Below are 16,808 nucleotides of genomic sequence, written 5' to 3' on the forward strand. Positions count from 1 at the left end.
GCCCGTCTGTTTCCTGTAAAGCGGTGAGTGCCTGCAGCCGGGCAGAGGACACTGGGAAAGGGGGAGGGGCACGGGGCAGCGGGCAGGGGAAGGGGGTGGGATGGGAAGAGAAGGAGAGAGAGGTATGGGAGCGGGGAGCGGGAGTGTGTGTGTGTGTGTGTGTGTGTCTGTGTGTCTGTGTCTGTGTGCTCTCTGTCCCCCCCAGATATAGCAGTCAAACTACGCCTGTGCTAGACAGGGCTCTGAATCAGGGTTGGTTGTGGCGTGAAGGAGGCTGGTCTGTGTAGGACCCTGCCTCATTGGTTGCAGAAACTGCAAAGTGTGCTGTGTGTGAGGCAGGGGATTGCAGAAAGAGAAAGGAGGGTCTCTTGTTAAGGCAGCTGAATCCTGCCCTGGGGAACGGGATTCTCTCCCTGCCTCTGCCACAGAGATCCTATGTGATGCTTGGCAATCTTCTGAAACCAAATATTTCACAGGTGGTCATTAATTGTGTGTTCCTCATTTTATGGGTGGCCCCCTTGTAACCGTGGGGGTCTGGTTGCAGAAGTGCTGAGCATAGGCTGCTGTAAACTGAAGTCAGTAGGTCAGGGGTGAGCAAACTATGGCCCATGGGCCTGATCCAGACCCTCAGGGCTTTGGATCCGGCCCGTGGGATTGCCCCCCATGGTGCCACAGGCCCCGCAGAAGCAGCCAGCACCACATCCCTGGGACCCCGGGTGGTGGGGGGGGGCGGGGCAGAGGGCTCTGTGCGTTGCCCTTGCCTCCAGGCACCGCTCTCCGCCGCTCCCATTGGCCAGGAACGGGGAACCGCAGCCAATGGGAGCTTCGGGGGAGGTACCTGGGGGCGTGGCAAGGGCAGCGCAGGGAGCCCTGTGCACCCCCTCCCCCAGGGGCCGTGCAGGGATGTGGTTCCGGCCGCTTCCCAGAGCGGTGCGGCATGGGGCCAGGGCAGGCAGGCAGGGAGCCTTCCCTGGCCCCGGTGCGTGCCGCTGCCACCCCGGAGCTGCTTTAGGTAAGCGGCGCCAGGCCGAAGCCCGATCCCCTCCTGCACCCCGCCCCCGAACTCCCTGCCTGCACCTCGCACCCCTCCTGCACCCCAACCCCTTCCCTGAGCCCCCTCATACACCCGCACCCCTCCTCTGCCCCAATCCCTTGCCCTGAGCCCTTTCCTGCACACGCACCCCCTCCCACACCCCATACTCCCTCCCGTACCCCAACCCCCTGCCCCAGCCCTGCATACAATTTCCCCACCCAGAGGTGGCCCTCGGCCCAAAAAGTTTGCCCACCCCTGCAGTAGGTCTTCTGCTCTGAACATACTAAGTGCTGTATAATGCTAAGGAATCTTAAAAATCAGGACCTGGGTGTCTCAAGTTGGGCACCCAAAATCAGTCGACACTTTTGATCATTTTGGCCAGTGTCTCTGGGCTTCAGTTCCCCCTATGTAAAATAGAGATAACAACACTTCCCTGCCTCCCAGGGGTATTGTGAAGAGACATTCTTTAATGTTTGTGAAGCACTCAGCTACCATAGGAATGAGCACCATAGAAAAGCCCATGAGGAAATGAACAATTCTATTTTGGGAGTTCAGTTTGGATGATGTGCAGTACGTAAGGGCTGGGGCCAAACATTGCACAATGAGTATAAAAAGAACGATTGACCATCCACCCATTCAGTCAGCACCACGTGTCCTGTGCACTGAGTGAGGCAGGGGTCCTGGGGCAAAAATATCATTTGATGGTGTAATTAAAGACTGTATCACAATGGAAATACAAAAGGGACTAATTAAGGTTACAGAGGACAACACGAGTCTGGAATTCTGAATGTTTGAGTGCTTGACTTTACAAATTTAACCTCCTTTTAGAAACGTAGCTTTATAGATTTTAAGGGCAGAAGGAAGCATTAGATCATATAGTCTGGCCTCCTGGGTAACAGGCTTCAGAATTTAATCCAGTTACTCCTTAACCAATTTTAAGGAGTAACCAGTTACTCCTTAAAAATCCAATAATTTTTGTTTGGCTAAAGTACATCTTCCAGAAAGGCATCCAATCTTCATCTAAATACTTCAGGAGGTGAATAATCTTCTGCTTCCCTTTTTAGTTTGTTCCAGTGGTTAATCGTCCTCGCTATGGAAAATGTATGGCTTACTTCTAATATGAATTTCTCTGGCTTTAACTTCCAGCCATTTGTTCTTGTTTTGCCTTCCTCCACTAGAATAAGGAGGCCTCTACATACCAGTGTTTTGTCCCTGTGCAAGTACTTCTACACTAAAGTACTTATACAGTATAATCACATCATCTCTTGGTCTTCTTTATTAAAAATAAACAGACGGAGCTCCTGGAATCTCTCACTACAAGGCATATTTTCAAGTCCTTAAATCATTTTTGTGGCTCTTCTCTGCACCCTTTCCATTTTTTTTTTAATATCCTTCTTAAAATGTGGACAACACACTGGATGCGGTATCGGTCTCACCATACTGTATACAGAGGTAAAATCATGTCCCTGGTCAGAAATTATCCAACAAAATGGAGCTTCACTGGAAAATGCTGGTTTGTTGAACTGGACATTTCCCATGAAAGTGAGTCGGGTGCAAGGAACTTTCTCTAGACCACAGGCAGGGTTGTGGCAGAAACCTACATGGTTAAGTGCCAGCTGGCTTGGGGGGCTCCAGCCAGCCCTGCCATGCAGACTGCCTTGGGGCCAGGTACCCCAGTCTTCTCAGGTCAGCTGCTCTGGGATAGCTGCACCCTGTAGACTTCCCCAGGACCAGAGACCCTGGTTTTCTATAGTCTGCAGCTCCAGGGAAACACTGCCATGGAGAAGGGAGTCCCAGCTTTAACCAGGGCTCAGCTCCCAGCTCCACAGCAGGGAATTTAGAAATCCTGGGTGGGATCCTGATTCCCAAGGTCTGCGGCTCTGCGGCAGCCCTGTTTTGCAGACTGCCCCAGACCGGGGACCCCAGAGCTTCGGTACTCCCAGGCCAGCTGGCTATTTGGGACCCCAGCTGGCCCAGGAGTCTGGAAGCCCAGGGGTTCCCAGCCCAAGGCAGTCTGCATAGTGAGGCTGCCCAAGAGCCACAGATCCTGGGATCCCCAACAGCAGCTGAGAGAAATTGACATTTTTTGTTTTTCTCTTAGCACTGGAGGTGAAACTGACAAGAATGTCAGTGTCACTCAGAATCTGCTGGTTTCCCTGGGAGCAAATTTCATGTCAGACACACCGTGTGTTGGTCTTTCCAGAACAAATTTGAGGGGATTTCTGGTTCACAGGAAGTTTTGAACTAGCAAAATTTCCTGTGAGCTGGAAATCCTGCGTTTCAGCCAGCTCTTCTCACTGCTCCCCTGTTTAAACCGCCAAGGATCACCTTAGCCTTTTCACAGCATCACCCTGGAAGCGCTAGTCCCGTTGCTTGTCCACTATGACCCTGCATAGACCATGGGAAATATCTGTATTGTTATGTATATTATGTGTACTTCTGTTTCTTTTATTGCTGTTTTGCCATTTTTTACCAGGTTCAAAGAGTAACTCCTGCTGGAGCTCCCCACATGTCCCAGCAAGGCAGACAATGGCTACAGAGAACCCAGTCACTGGTGCTTAACTGACAATACGGGTGTCAAGGCCTTTGAACTTTTGCCTCTGACCAAGCCAGGCACCCCTCCCCCCCTAGCTTGGGATTGGGGAGGGGCCCTTCAAGTGGGAAAATTAAACGAAGAGCTTGGGAACTATGAAAAGGGGATCCCTGATGAACAAAGAGGGAGAGGCAGGGTCTGCAGGGAAGGAGATTGAAACCCAGTCCCCACAAGCAGGGGTACCTGGCCCTGATAGGTTGGGCCAGCCCAGGTTTTGAGGGAAATGCTGAGGATTAGGTAAGACATATGCCCGTTGGCCTTTAGTTGCCTTAACACTTTTCTCTCTGGTCACTGTGTTCCTATGGATACATAAATAATATCACTCTCCTGGGCCTGGTACTATTCAATATTTTCATTAGTGATTTGGATGATGGAGTAGAGAATAAACTGATAAAATGTGTGGATGACACAAACCTGGGAGGGGTCACAAGCTCTTTAGTGAGAGTATTAGAATTCATAATGACCTTGATACATTGGAGAATTGGTTTGAAATCAGTAAATTAAAATTCAGTAAAGACAAGTACAAAGTACTAGTCTTAGGAAGGAAAAATGAAATGCAAACAATCCAAAATGGGGAATAACTGACTAGGCAGCACTACTGCAGAAAATGTTCTGGGGTTATATTGGATCACAGACTGAAATGGGTGATGCTGTTTTGAAAACAGGAAATGTTATTCTGGATTTTATAAACAGAATTGTCATATGTACGACAGAGGAGGTAATTGTCCTGCTGTACTCAGCACTAGTGAGGCCTCAGCTGGAGCAGTGTGTCCAGTTTTGGGCTTTCTCTCTACAATGGGGAGGTAGGACAAGAAGTAATCCATTTAGATTGCAGCAAGGGAGAGTCAGGTCAGATATTAGGAAAAACTTTCTAACTATAAGGATAGTTAAGTACTGGAACAAGGTACCAAGGGAGGTTGTGGAGTCCCCGTTGTGACGTTGCACTCCATATGTTTTATGGAAATATGCTTATGAGTGTGAATATGATGTAACTGGAATATGCTTTATACAAAAGGTCTCATGTAAGGTATCAAAACAGAAGTTATAACCTACTGAATATATTCCTCCTATTTGTATGTATGTGTCATTCTTGTATCTGAAGCTAGAAATATGAAGTATGACTCTGAGGTCAGATTGTAATTATGCAAAGTGTGGGCAATTAATGGTGGTTTAGAATCTTGATGGCTCCCATTGACTACGACAATTGGTTGTAGATGGTTTATTTACCTGCAAGCCTTCCTGTGTACGTGTGGGCCAGCCTGTGGGTAATGAACAATGAGGTCTCACAGGACATCCATCTTAAATCCATCTTAAATCTGGTACTTTTCCATTTAGAAGGAGGGGTAGGAACAAAAGATTCCTACCTTGTGCCAAAGCTATAAAAAGAGGTGGAGCAGGACAGACGGGGCTGTCAGTCATGAGAAAGCCCCTGTTTTCCACCTCAGATGTCTGGTGGAACTAATAAGGACTGTACCAGGGGACAGGATTGGGCCCAGACTAGAAAGGAGTCTAGCCTGGGAAAGAAGCTTATTGGAACATCTCTGAGGGTGAGATTTTACCTGTAATCAGTTTCTGAATGTATTAGGCTTAGACTTGCGTGTTTTTTATTTATTTTGCTGGATGACTTACTTTGTTCTGTCTGTTATTACTTGAAACCACTTAAATCCTACTTTTTATTCTTAATAAAATCACTTTTGTTTATTAATAAACCCAGAGTAAGTAATTAATACCTGGGGGAGCAAGCAGCTGTGCATATGTCATAAATATAAAGGGAAGGGTAAACCCCTTTGAAATCCCTCCTGGCCAGGGGAAAGCTCCTCTCACCTGTAAAGGGTTAAGAAGCTAAAGGTAACCTCGCTGGCACCTGACCAAAATGACCAATGAGGAGACAAGATACTTTCAAAAGCTGGGAGGAGGGAGAGAAACAAAGGGTCTGTGTGTCTGTCTATATGCTGGTTTCTGCCGGGGATAGACAAGGAATGGGGTCTTAGAACTTTTAGTAAGTAATCTAGCTAGGTATGTGTTAGATTATGATTTCTTTAAATGGCTGAGAAAAGAATTGTGCTGAATAGAATAACTATTTCTGTCTGTGTATCTTTTTTGTAACTTAAGGTTTTGCCTAGAGGGGTTCTCTATGTTTTTGAATCTAATTACCCTGTAAGATATCTACCATCCTGATTTTACAGGGGGGATTTCTTCATTTCTATTTACTTCTATTTTTATTAAAAGTCTTCGTGTAAGAAACTGAATGCTTTTTCATTGTTCTAAGATCCAAGGGTTTGGGTCTGTGGTCACCTATGCAAATTGGTGAGGCTTTTTATCCAACATTTCCCAGGAAAGGGGGGGTGCAAGTGTTGGGAGGATTGTTCATTGTTCTTAAGATCCAAGGGTCTGGGTCTGTATTCACCTATGCAAATTGGTGAGGCTTTTTACCAAACCTTGTCCAGGAAGTGGGGTACAAGGTTTTGGGAAGTATTTTTGGGGGAAAGACGCGTCCAAACAGCTCTTCCCCAGTAACCAGTTTTAGTTTGGTGGTGGTAGCGGCCAGTCCAAGGACAACGGGTGGAATATTTTGTACCTTGGGGAAGTTTTGAGCTAAGCTGGTAAAGATAAGCTTAGGAGGTTTTTCATGCAGGTCCCCACATCTGTACCCTAGAGTTCAGAGTGGGGGAGGAACCTTGACAGCATATCTCTCTGTCAGTGGACAATTTATGAGTTTACCCTATATAGGCTTTATACAGAGTAAAAGGGATTTATTTGGGATTTGGATCCCATTGGGAACTGGGTGTCTGGATGCTGGAGATAGGTGACCTGCTGAGCAGTTTTTGGTTGAAGTCTGCAGCTTTTGGGGTGTGGACCAGATCTGGGTGTGTGTTGCAGCAGACTAGCATGTCTGGCTCAACAAGGCAGGGTTTTGGAGTCCCAAGCTGGCAGGGAAAACGGGCTCAGAGGTAATTTCAAAACATGAGGTGACAGTCCCAAGGGGGTGTCTGTAACCGAACCCGTCACACACGTCATTGGTGACTTTTAAGAATAAGTTAGACAAACATCTATCAGGGATGGACTAGGTATACTTAAACCTCTCTTGGTGTGGGGGGATAGACTAGATGACTTCATGAGGTTCCTTCCAGTCCTACATTTCTATTTATTCCAAGATTTCATAAGCTATTCAGGCCTGCTGATTTTTTAAAAAAGTTTATCCCTACTAGATACTGTTTAACATCCTCCTTAGTTACCAACAGACTGCAGAGAGGTTCACCCTCTTCACATAGTATGAATACACTTCTTGCTTCTATCCCAAACCAGAAATGTTTATTGAACACTTCTGCCTTATTTGCATCATTATAAACTATTTTACCATCTCCATTTGTAATGGGCTACACCTTTGTTAGGATTTGTTTGTTTGTTTGTCTTTACTCCTAATATACTGAAAAAAATGGTCATTATTGTTCCTAGCCCTGCCAACTATGGAGTTTTCCCTGATAGCTTTAGCTTCCCTTATCGATTTTCTACATCTCAGAACTTCCAGTGTATATCGATTGCTATTAAGTTCCCCTCTTTCCATTTGTTGTACATTGCTTTTTAAAAAAATGTCTAATTGCTGCCTGCACTGTCCCACTGCACCAGGATGGGCTTTTGGCCAAAGTTCTAAGGCAGTGGAACACCTAACTCCCTAAGGCTCCTTTGTAATTTTCATCCTTCATTGGCTTTCTAGGACACATTGAGCTCCAGCTGGTTGGAGAGGATAGTGCCTGCTCAGGACGTGTGGAAGTAAGACATGGAGACACTTGGGCTACAATCTGTGATGCACACTTTGATCTCAAAGCTGCCAGTGTTATCTGTAATGGACTAGAGTGTGGAACAGCTCTATCTATCCCAGGAGGAGCTCATTTCAGAGAAGGACATGGACCAATCTGGACTGAGGAATTCCAGTGTGTAGGGAATGAGTCACACATCATGTACTGTCCCAGGATATCACACGGGAGTCAGACGTGTTCACATGCAAATGATGCAAGTGTCATATGCTCACGTAAGAATTTGGCACAATGTCTCTAAAATCCCAGTCGTGTGTATTCTAGAGTAGAATGCAGCAAAAAAAATGATCTCACTCTGTAGGGAGCTGAGATAACAAAGCTGCTACCAGCTTCCAGTAAAACCTAAACAACTCGATATAATGGGAATGGGTTCAATCCTCCCAACTTTCCTTTCCTTTATTATTTAATATAAAATATCTTAAATGCTCCCTCTCTAAACCCCTTCTCCCTTCTCCCCGGGGCACACAGGGTTCCGTCTGGTGAACGGCAGCACAGCGTGCTCAGGAAGGGTGGAGATCCAGGTTCTTGGTGCCTGGGGAACCCTCTGTGACTCACGCTGGGATTTACCAGACGCCAACGTTCTCTGTCGTCAGCTCGACTGCGGATTCGCTGTATCAGCCCCAGGAGGAGGGTATTTTGGGAAGGGAACTGGCTCTGTCTGGACAGACACATTTCACTGCAAAGGGACTGAAACCCATTTGCGCCATTGCCCTGTTACTGCCCTGGGGGCCTCTCAGTGCTCACACGACAATGATGCCAGTGTGATTTGCTCAGGTAAGTGCAAGAGAGATGCTGGATTAAGGACACCTGCCCCTCAGTGTGTGATGCTGCCCCAGAGTACTTACAATGATTAAAGCCAAAATTCCCAACTCGCTACTTATTTGCGGTGATTGAGCAGCAACCTGAGACCCTCAGGGCCTGATTCTCCAGAGTACTCACCATTTCTGCAGAGCTTTATGTGTTCAAAGTACTCTCCAGACACTAATAAACCCTCACCAAACTCCAGGGAAGTAGGTGGGTAAGTATTATTATTATCTCCTGTGACAGGTTGGATCACAGAAACCCCTTGGGGGCTGCCACCTGATGTGCCAAGACTACTTCTGCCCCTGCTTTCCCTGCCAGCTTAGGACTCCAGCACCCTGTCTAGCTGAGCCAGACATGCCAGTCTGCTCCAGCACAGACCCAGGGTCTGAAGCACGTGCCCCAAAGTTGCAGACTTAACTGAAAGCAATTAAGAAGTGTTCCCGTCTTTAACACTCAGATGCCCAACTCCCGATGGGGTCCAAACCACAAATAAATCCGTTTTACCTTGTATAAAGCTTATACAGGATAAACTCATAAATTGTCCACCCTCTATAACACTCGGAGAAAGATATACACAGCGGTTTAACCCCCCTCCCCGGTATTAATACATACTCTGGGTTAATTAATAAGTAAAACGTGATTTTATTAAATACAGAAAGTAGGATTTAAGTGGTTCCAAGTAGTATCAGACAGAGCAAAGTGAATTACCAAGTAAAATACAATAAAACACGCAAATCTAAGCCGAATACAGTAATAAAACTGAATCCAGATAAAATCTCACCCTCAGAGATGTTTCAATAAGTTTCTTTCACAGACTGGATGCCTACCTAGTCTGGGCACAATCCTTTCCCTGGTACAGCTCTTGTTCCAGCTCAGGTGGGAGCTAGGGGATTTCTCATGATGGCTGCCCACTTTGTTCTGTTCCACTCACTTATATATCTTTTGCATAAGGCGGGAATCCTTTGTCCCTCTCTGGGTTCCCATCCCTCCTTTTCAATGGAAAAACATCAGGTTAAAGATGGATTCGAGTTCAGGTGACATGATCACATGTCACTGTAAGACTTCATTACCCACTTGCCAGCATACAGGAAGCATATTTCAGTTACATTATATTCACACTCATCAGCATACTTTCATAAAATCCTACAGAGTGCAATGTCACAGCTCTATTTTACAGACGGTGAAACTGAGAGAGAAAAGCAAAGTGACCTGCCCAAGGCCACCCAGTGAGTCAGCAGCGGAGTCAGGGGTCATACAAGCAACAGTCTGATGCTGCACAACCCCGATTTATCCATCCTGGGCACTGAAAGTGGCCAGGGCCCTGTGGGAAAATAATTCACTAGAAAATTAATTTAAATGGCCAGCCAATCTGGTTCCCTTGTGCCTAAATGGAGCCCATCTTATGGGTCTATAGATCCATAGAGTTTTAAGACCCAAAAAGGCCATTATGATCATCTGCTTCTCCCCTCACCACAAGGACCCCTCCTGCTTAATGAAGTTTCAGCTCCCCTCTCTGCCACATCTTCAGATCCATGTGCAGAGTCTCCATAGGGCTTCTTGCCTGGCTGGAACTGGGATCCTTACAGAGAAACCTACTGCAGAAGCCCTGGATTTCAACCTTCTTCCTAATAATGGACACGTAGCTTCCAGGACTGCCCCCCACAGAGCCCAGAGTCACTGGTGCCGTTACACACCATGACTAAGCCTATGTGGCCCTGCCCAGAACTCTCAACAGACATCTAATCTCCTCTTTACAACTGATAACTTTGTACCCTGGGGGCAAAAAACCTCGCAGTTCTCCTGCTTCTCACAGAGGCTGCTACCGGCATTCCTCACTGAATTGCCTGCAGCCCTGCCCTGCCTCTCCTAACTAGCTACTCAGCCCAGACCCTGGTTCTCGGAGGGAACTCCTCAGCACATGAAGATGCTGATTTCTCCCTACAATTGCTGGAAGGAGAATCCCTTCTAAGGAAAAACACCTGGTCCCTTCCATACGAGCTCCATCTGCCATGATCCCATCCGGCCTTCCTGCGGAGCTGTGGTACCCAGTTATATCCATGAGCCTCCTCGGAAAGCCCCAGAGCTACTCTCTGCCCTCACACTACACTAGTGGCATACCTAGGACAGGAAACTTGGGTGGGCCTCAGCTTTCAGGGGTGGGCAGTGACGGGAGGAGCAGAGGGAGGGGTGCAGGAGGAATCCGGTGCCCTGGGAAGGGGGCAGGAGGGAGGGGGGCTCCAAAGCTGAGGCTGCTCAGGGCACACAGGCTGCGGGGCGTGCCTAGGGTAACCAGATAGGAAATGTGAAAAATTGGACAAGTGGTGGGAGGTAATTGGCCCCTATATAAGAAAAAGACCCAAATATCAGGACTGTCCCTATAAAATCGGGACATCTGGTCACCTAGGCGTGCCTTTTGGGCAAAGTGGGGTCCCACTAGGGCTCAAGCTCTGCTCACCCTTCCCAACCCTGGCTCAGTGTCCGTCAGCCCAGCCACGTCCCTTTCCTGCCGGTGCTGGGAGCTGCTGCCCCAGTCTCTGGCCCCAGCACTAGTCCCTCCCAGACCTGCCCTCAGGAGGCACACCCACCGCAGGGCTAGTGCTTGGGTCAGAGACCAGGGAAGCAGCGCATGGCGCTGGCAGGAGAAAGATGTGGCCAGGCTGACGGACACCGAGCTGGGGTTGGGAGTCCCAGCCTGTGGATTCGGGGGGCTCCGGCCCTGATTTGGGTGGGCCTGGATGATCACGGGGTGGGCCACAGCCCACCCGTGGCTACACCCCTGCACTACACTAGCTGCATGCAGGCATTCTCCTGGTTCAGTCTTTGGGCGAACTCCTGGCTCCGTTGAAGTCAATGGAGGTTTTACCATTGCCTTCAGTGGGGCCAGGATTTCACTCTTAGCCTTGAAATGTTATTTGGCTACCAAGATCCTTGAGCTGGTTGGATCCAGTGCGCACACACTGCACCCGTCAGGTTGCCATACTAGTACATACTGTACCCGACACAGCCAGTGGGTGTGCCCTGCACTGACTCTGCTGTTGTCTTTTAACATGGTCAGTCTCTCCTGGCTGCACCTGGGTCTGAACTCGGGGAGTAATTCCTAACTTACCACCTTGCTGTAGGACTCACTGATTCTGAGACACACGGAAAGACTGAGATTCACATCCCAAGGGAGTCACAATATTCACCAACAAAGCACGTCCCCTTCCCCGCCCCACACACAACCTGCTTCTTGTGCTATGAATTGATCAGCAGGAATCTCATGTTGGACTCAGAGATGACACCACATTTCAGGGGACAGCTCCAGTTAGAACCACCAGTGCCGGGAACTATCTAACACTAGGAGCTCCTGCACTGGATCTACGTGAACCAAGAAAGTTGCCACTTGCTGAGCAAAGATCAGAGGAAGCTAAGGGAATTTACCAATAATAACCTGTTCCTGACCACCGTGAATCCTGCTCTTCCATTGGTCAAACTCCCTCAAGGCAAACTTGGCTAAATCATTCACGACCCACCTGCTAAGTGCTTGTGCAGGCACCGTTCACTGGCTTCCAGGTATTTAAGCCTGGATAAAGTGACTACAAACCTCAGCAGCCATTCCACCACCACACACAGAGACTATTTTCCCAATCAGTAATCAGCAGGAATTCCCTCGCTCACTCATTTAGAGAGTCCGTTGGCAAGCCCTTGTGTCAAGCTCAGAGTTTTAAAATCCTTGCAGCACCTTCCACTTTTAGATTCACAGGAATAAGTGTCTTATAACAGAGGTTGTTCCCTTCAACACTGTGACACACTCTGATGACTGGCTTTTACCTTCTTATTGAGAAATAGTCCACAATTTCATGTGCAGTATTTCTAGTGTATAAGAGAGAGTGTTATTCAGTGTATTTCCCATCTCTCCTGAGCCCAGGTCACTCTGAATCACTCAGACTGCTGAATGGAGAGAGCCGGTGTGATGGGAGAGTGGAGATTTCCCTCCGTGGTGTGTGGGGCAGAGTGCTGGATGACAAGTGGGACATGAACGATGCCAGCGTGGTGTGCAGGGAGCTCCAGTGTGGAGTCGCTGAGAAAGCTTTTAACCCCCCAAAGACTGAGAATGGAACGGGCCCTGTGGGGCTCAGAAGGGTCCAGTGTGCAGGAAATGAGACTCGTCTGACTCTCTGTGACATCTCCACGTCTGAGACAGCCCAGGCAGGAATTGCTGAGGATGTCGGTGTCCTTTGCTCAGGTGATTCATTTCCAAATCTCACAAACATTTTCTGTTCAGTAGGAAAATACATATTAACAGCTGGGATCTATCCCTGCAGGGAGCCGGCAGATCAGACTGGTGAATGGGACAGGTCGCTGTGCCGGAAGAGTGGAGATTTATTACAATGGCAGCTGGGGGACAGTCTGTGATGATTCCTGGGATCTGTCAGACTCCGATGTCGTTTGCAAACAACTGGGATGTGGACGCGCCATCAGTGCAACTGTCTCTGCTCGTTATGGGCAAGGATCCGGGCAGATCTGGCTGGACGATGTGAACTGCTCTGGGAAGGAATCCGATCTCTGGGCGTGTCCTTCCAGGGGCTGGGGCCAGCACAACTGCAGGCACAAAGAGGACGCGGGAGTTCTCTGCTCAGGTCTGTTCTGGGAATGCTTACGTGAGCCTGGTGACCAGGGGATTAAATGGAGGGGGCAGATGTTTAAGGAGATTGCTGAGAATGACACTCTCATTGACTGTCTCTGCCTCCCTTTCCCTTGTGTAACTACCTACCAGGGTCACCATTAGAAAGTCCTCAACTCCCACCCAGAGGCGTTGGAGATATTGCAAGATTTCCCTTAGAATGCTAGAAGGCTGCATCTCAGGTATCTAAAGGAGATTATATAATGGAAAGCAGTGACTGAAAAGGATGTAGGGTCCTAGTGGAGAAATAACTGAACATGAGCTCCCAGTGCCATGTGTGGCAAAACGGGCTAATGTGAACCTTGGATGTATAAACAGGGGAATAGTGAGTAGGAGTGGGGACTAAATTTTACTGCTGTACATGATGCTGGTGAGACAGATACTGGAATACTTTGTGTCCAGTTCTTATGTCCACAAAAATTGGAGCAGAGAAGAGCCACAAAAGTGATCTCATGAATAAAAGCCTTACAGTGAGAGATTTCAGCTGCTGAATCTGTTTAGCTTATGAAAACGACCAAGAGGTAACTTGATTACATGGCATAAGTCTCTTCACAAGGAGAACATACCACTTCCTAAAGGGCTCTTTAATCTAATGCAGAAAGGCAGAACAGGAGTCGATGGCTAGAAGCTGAAAGCAGACAAATTCAGATAACGAATAAGGCCCAGGTTTTTAACAGGGAGGGTGATTAACCATCGGAACAAACTACCAGGGAAATGGTGCATTCTACATCTCTTGAAGTCTTCCTGTCTAGACTGGATGCCTTTCTGGAAGCTATGCTTACGTCAAACTCAAGTTATTAGGCTCTATGCAGCTGTTTTACAGAAGGTCAGACTATTTGATCTCATGATCCCTGTCACACTGTCTGGAGAGGCTCACGGCACTGAGTGCCCACCTCAGGGCAGATGGTGAGAAACAAGGCAATACCCCAAACTGCTGGTGTGTTCTATAAGTAGATTTCACCAAGCCAGCAACAGATGTGAACTCCTGGACCAATGTTCCCTCTACTTTTTACATCCATATGTGGAATGAATTTTGTTCTGTGCACCAGTCTAGAGGTGATGTGTGGTGGGGTTGGGGCTGAGGGGTTCAGAATGTGGGAGGCAGCTCAGGGCCGGGGCAGAGGGTGGCTATGCACGGGGTGAAGGCTCTGGCTGGGGGTACGAGCTCTGGGGTGGGGCCAGGGATGAGGGGTTTGTAGTTCTGGCTGCCCTGGGGCTGTGGCAGGAAGAGAGGACTCCCCCAAGGCCTCTCTTGCTGCAGCAGCCTGGAGCTGGGGGAGAGGCACCTCTCCCCACTGCGGCAGCTCCAGGGCTGGGGAAGAGGTGCCTCTCCAGTCTAGGCCCCTGTGGCTGCGTGCCTACGTGGCCTTTGATAGCCTTCTGTGCGTCCATATGGCCACGCAGCTCAGAGGGAACTTACTCCTGGATCACTGTATCTATCTTACCATGGAGTCACAGACCGTCCCCTTTGACTCTCCAGTCTATTGTCACCCAAACAAACTGGACTTAGGGATAAGTGGTCACTTACACCGAAAATCACATCACATTCAGGTTTCTTCCAATCCCAAGAGACCAGCCACCTACTCAGATCACTTGGTACCCTGGATCTTACACCAAAGACAATGCCTGTAGCCAATCCTGTAATAAAGTATATACAGGTTTATTCACGAGGAAAAAGAAATAAAAGGGTTGTTTACACGGTTAAAGCAAGCAATCACCTACACACAAATGAGTTACCATTTATATCCTCGGAGTGACAGAGTTGTAGTGATCTGTCAAGTCCAAATGTCCTTCAGCGCTGACCCAGGGGTAACCCCTTGGGGTCTCGGGCTTCAGTTTGGATTCTTTAGCCCTGTCACAGTTCAAACAGCCAAAAAGATGAAAACTCTTCCCATCTATTATTTTTATTTCCTCTTCCAGCCTTCAAAGCAATGGGATAAGACCTTCTGCATGTACTACATGCAGGGGATGGGCGGCGGGGATCATTCTCGTGCCTGAGTTCACAAGTTCAGAGCAAACATTTTCAGTTATAAAGCAAAACTTACATATGTTCTTGTAGCATGGACCACAAACATTACAAGTGAGATTAATGCCCACAGCAACTAACCAGCATTTCATAAAGTCTAAACACTCAATACATTCTTCCAAGACTAATACCTGTTTTCAGCAAAACTACCATACATGTGACCCTGCCTGGTCTCCAGCTATGAGATTGTAAGTTTTCAGCCAAGGCCTGCAGCCTGGGCAAGAGCTGGCATCTGGACTGCCAATGTCACAATCCTTCCCAGCCTTTATCTATTACAATCTGTATATAGCTGCTGGTAAATGGTGGCCTTCCAGAGATGCCCACTGTATTTCTAAGGGGCCTGTAGTGTCTAAAAGACTCTCTTACTCTTGGAGTGGTTCTCTAGCCATTGCTCCTGCAGAATGATGCACAGGATCGTTAGCAATCGCTGGGATTTCACTCTTCACACCCCAGTTCATTTCAGAATCAAATGATTTAAATTCCCCTTTTCTGCATTTCCTTCTAGAGTTCACAGATCTGAGGCTGGTGAGCAACAGTGACTGTGCTGGGCGGCTGGAGGTTTTCTACAACGGGACGTGGGGCAGCGTTTGCTCCAATGCGATGTCTGGAGTCACCCCAGCAATTGTCTGCAAACAGCTGAACTGTGGGGACGGAGGGCAGATTGCAAGTGACTTTGAATATGGAGCAGGTTCTGGTCCCACGTGGCTGGACCACGTTGCATGCAGTGAGCAGCACAGCTCCCTCTGGCAGTGCCTGTCAGAGCCCTGGGATCCCAGGTCATGTGATAACCGAGCAGAAGAGACCCATATTTCTTGCACTGGTAATTCTGAAACTACCTGCATGCGTGTATGCAAACCCACATGTAAACGATGAGTTTAATTAATTGAAAGGTTAGGATAGAACTTTTGTTGTTGTTCACATCTCAGTGTAGGCAGATTTAAATTCTCAACACAAGATACAAACATATTTTCATGATGTTTTATAGGAACAAGCATTTGTCTGATTAACAACAAACATGGAAGTTAATCAATTAATTTTAAAAGAGACCGGTGTTAGACACTGCGATAAGGTAGTCTGAGAGCCAAGAAAAGCCTCTCCCTAGAGACCGTCATGAGGCAGCTCTGTGGTTATTAATACTTTTGGGATGAACAATCAGAGCTGGGCCCAGGCTGTGCAGTTTGGGTCAGAACTGGAATCCCCCACAAGTCTGGGTGCATGTCGGCCTGTGTGTCTGAGTAACAGCTGAATAGCAAATTAATTAGGTATTAAATGACCCAGAGTTCACATTTCAGTTCCCACAGTGCTGAAATTAGGGGGTTAAAATACAGATAAATTCTACTCCCACATCACACACACAACCCAGTGCATTCACCTCAGCTTTTTCTCTCCATAGGGAAAAAACCAAAACCAACTCAGACCCTGTTTGCCGAATGCCCGAACTCTCCCAGCTGCACAGGTATCTCTGTTTCTCACTGTCTCCCTCTTGGTCCCTAAGTTGTCCCAGTAACATGTGAGGTTTCTGCATTTCTAGACCAAGACAAGTTACGCGTCGTGGGAGGAGAGGACAGATGCTCGGGGAGAGTGGAGGTTTGGTACCGTGGCTCCTGGGGAACAGTTTGTGATGACTCCTGGGACATGGCGGATGCTAATGTATTGTGTAAACAACTGGGCTGTGGATCTGCTCTGTCTGCCCCGGACAAGGCTGCATTCGGCGAAGGGACTGGTCCCATCTGGGTGGAGACTTTGAATTGCAGAGGGACAGAGTCATCTCTCTGGGACTGTCCTGCCAGGCCCTGGGGTGAGAGCAACTGTGGTCATAAGGAAGATGCTGCCGTGAATTGCTCAGGTGAGTGACAGGAGATGTTTCTGCTACA

At 48.0% G+C, this 16,808-nt stretch overlaps 1 protein-coding gene across 1 annotated transcript in view; it reads left to right on the forward strand.

The window, feature by feature from the left end:
- The window catches only part of LOC125629832 (antigen WC1.1-like), a 40,583-nt gene that overhangs the window by 14,288 nt on the left and 9,487 nt on the right, over positions 1 to 16,808 (forward strand). The window contains 7 exon segments of the mRNA XM_075120375.1: positions 7,342 to 7,656; positions 7,901 to 8,215; positions 12,153 to 12,470; positions 12,550 to 12,864; positions 15,440 to 15,754; positions 16,328 to 16,390; positions 16,466 to 16,780. Of these exon segments, the coding sequence (XP_074976476.1) occupies positions 7,342 to 7,656; positions 7,901 to 8,215; positions 12,153 to 12,470; positions 12,550 to 12,864; positions 15,440 to 15,754; positions 16,328 to 16,390; positions 16,466 to 16,780 (1,956 nt within the window).

This window comes from Caretta caretta, chromosome 1 (genome assembly GCF_965140235.1).
Source record: "Caretta caretta isolate rCarCar2 chromosome 1, rCarCar1.hap1, whole genome shotgun sequence".
Taxonomy (NCBI): domain Eukaryota; kingdom Metazoa; phylum Chordata; order Testudines; family Cheloniidae; genus Caretta; species Caretta caretta.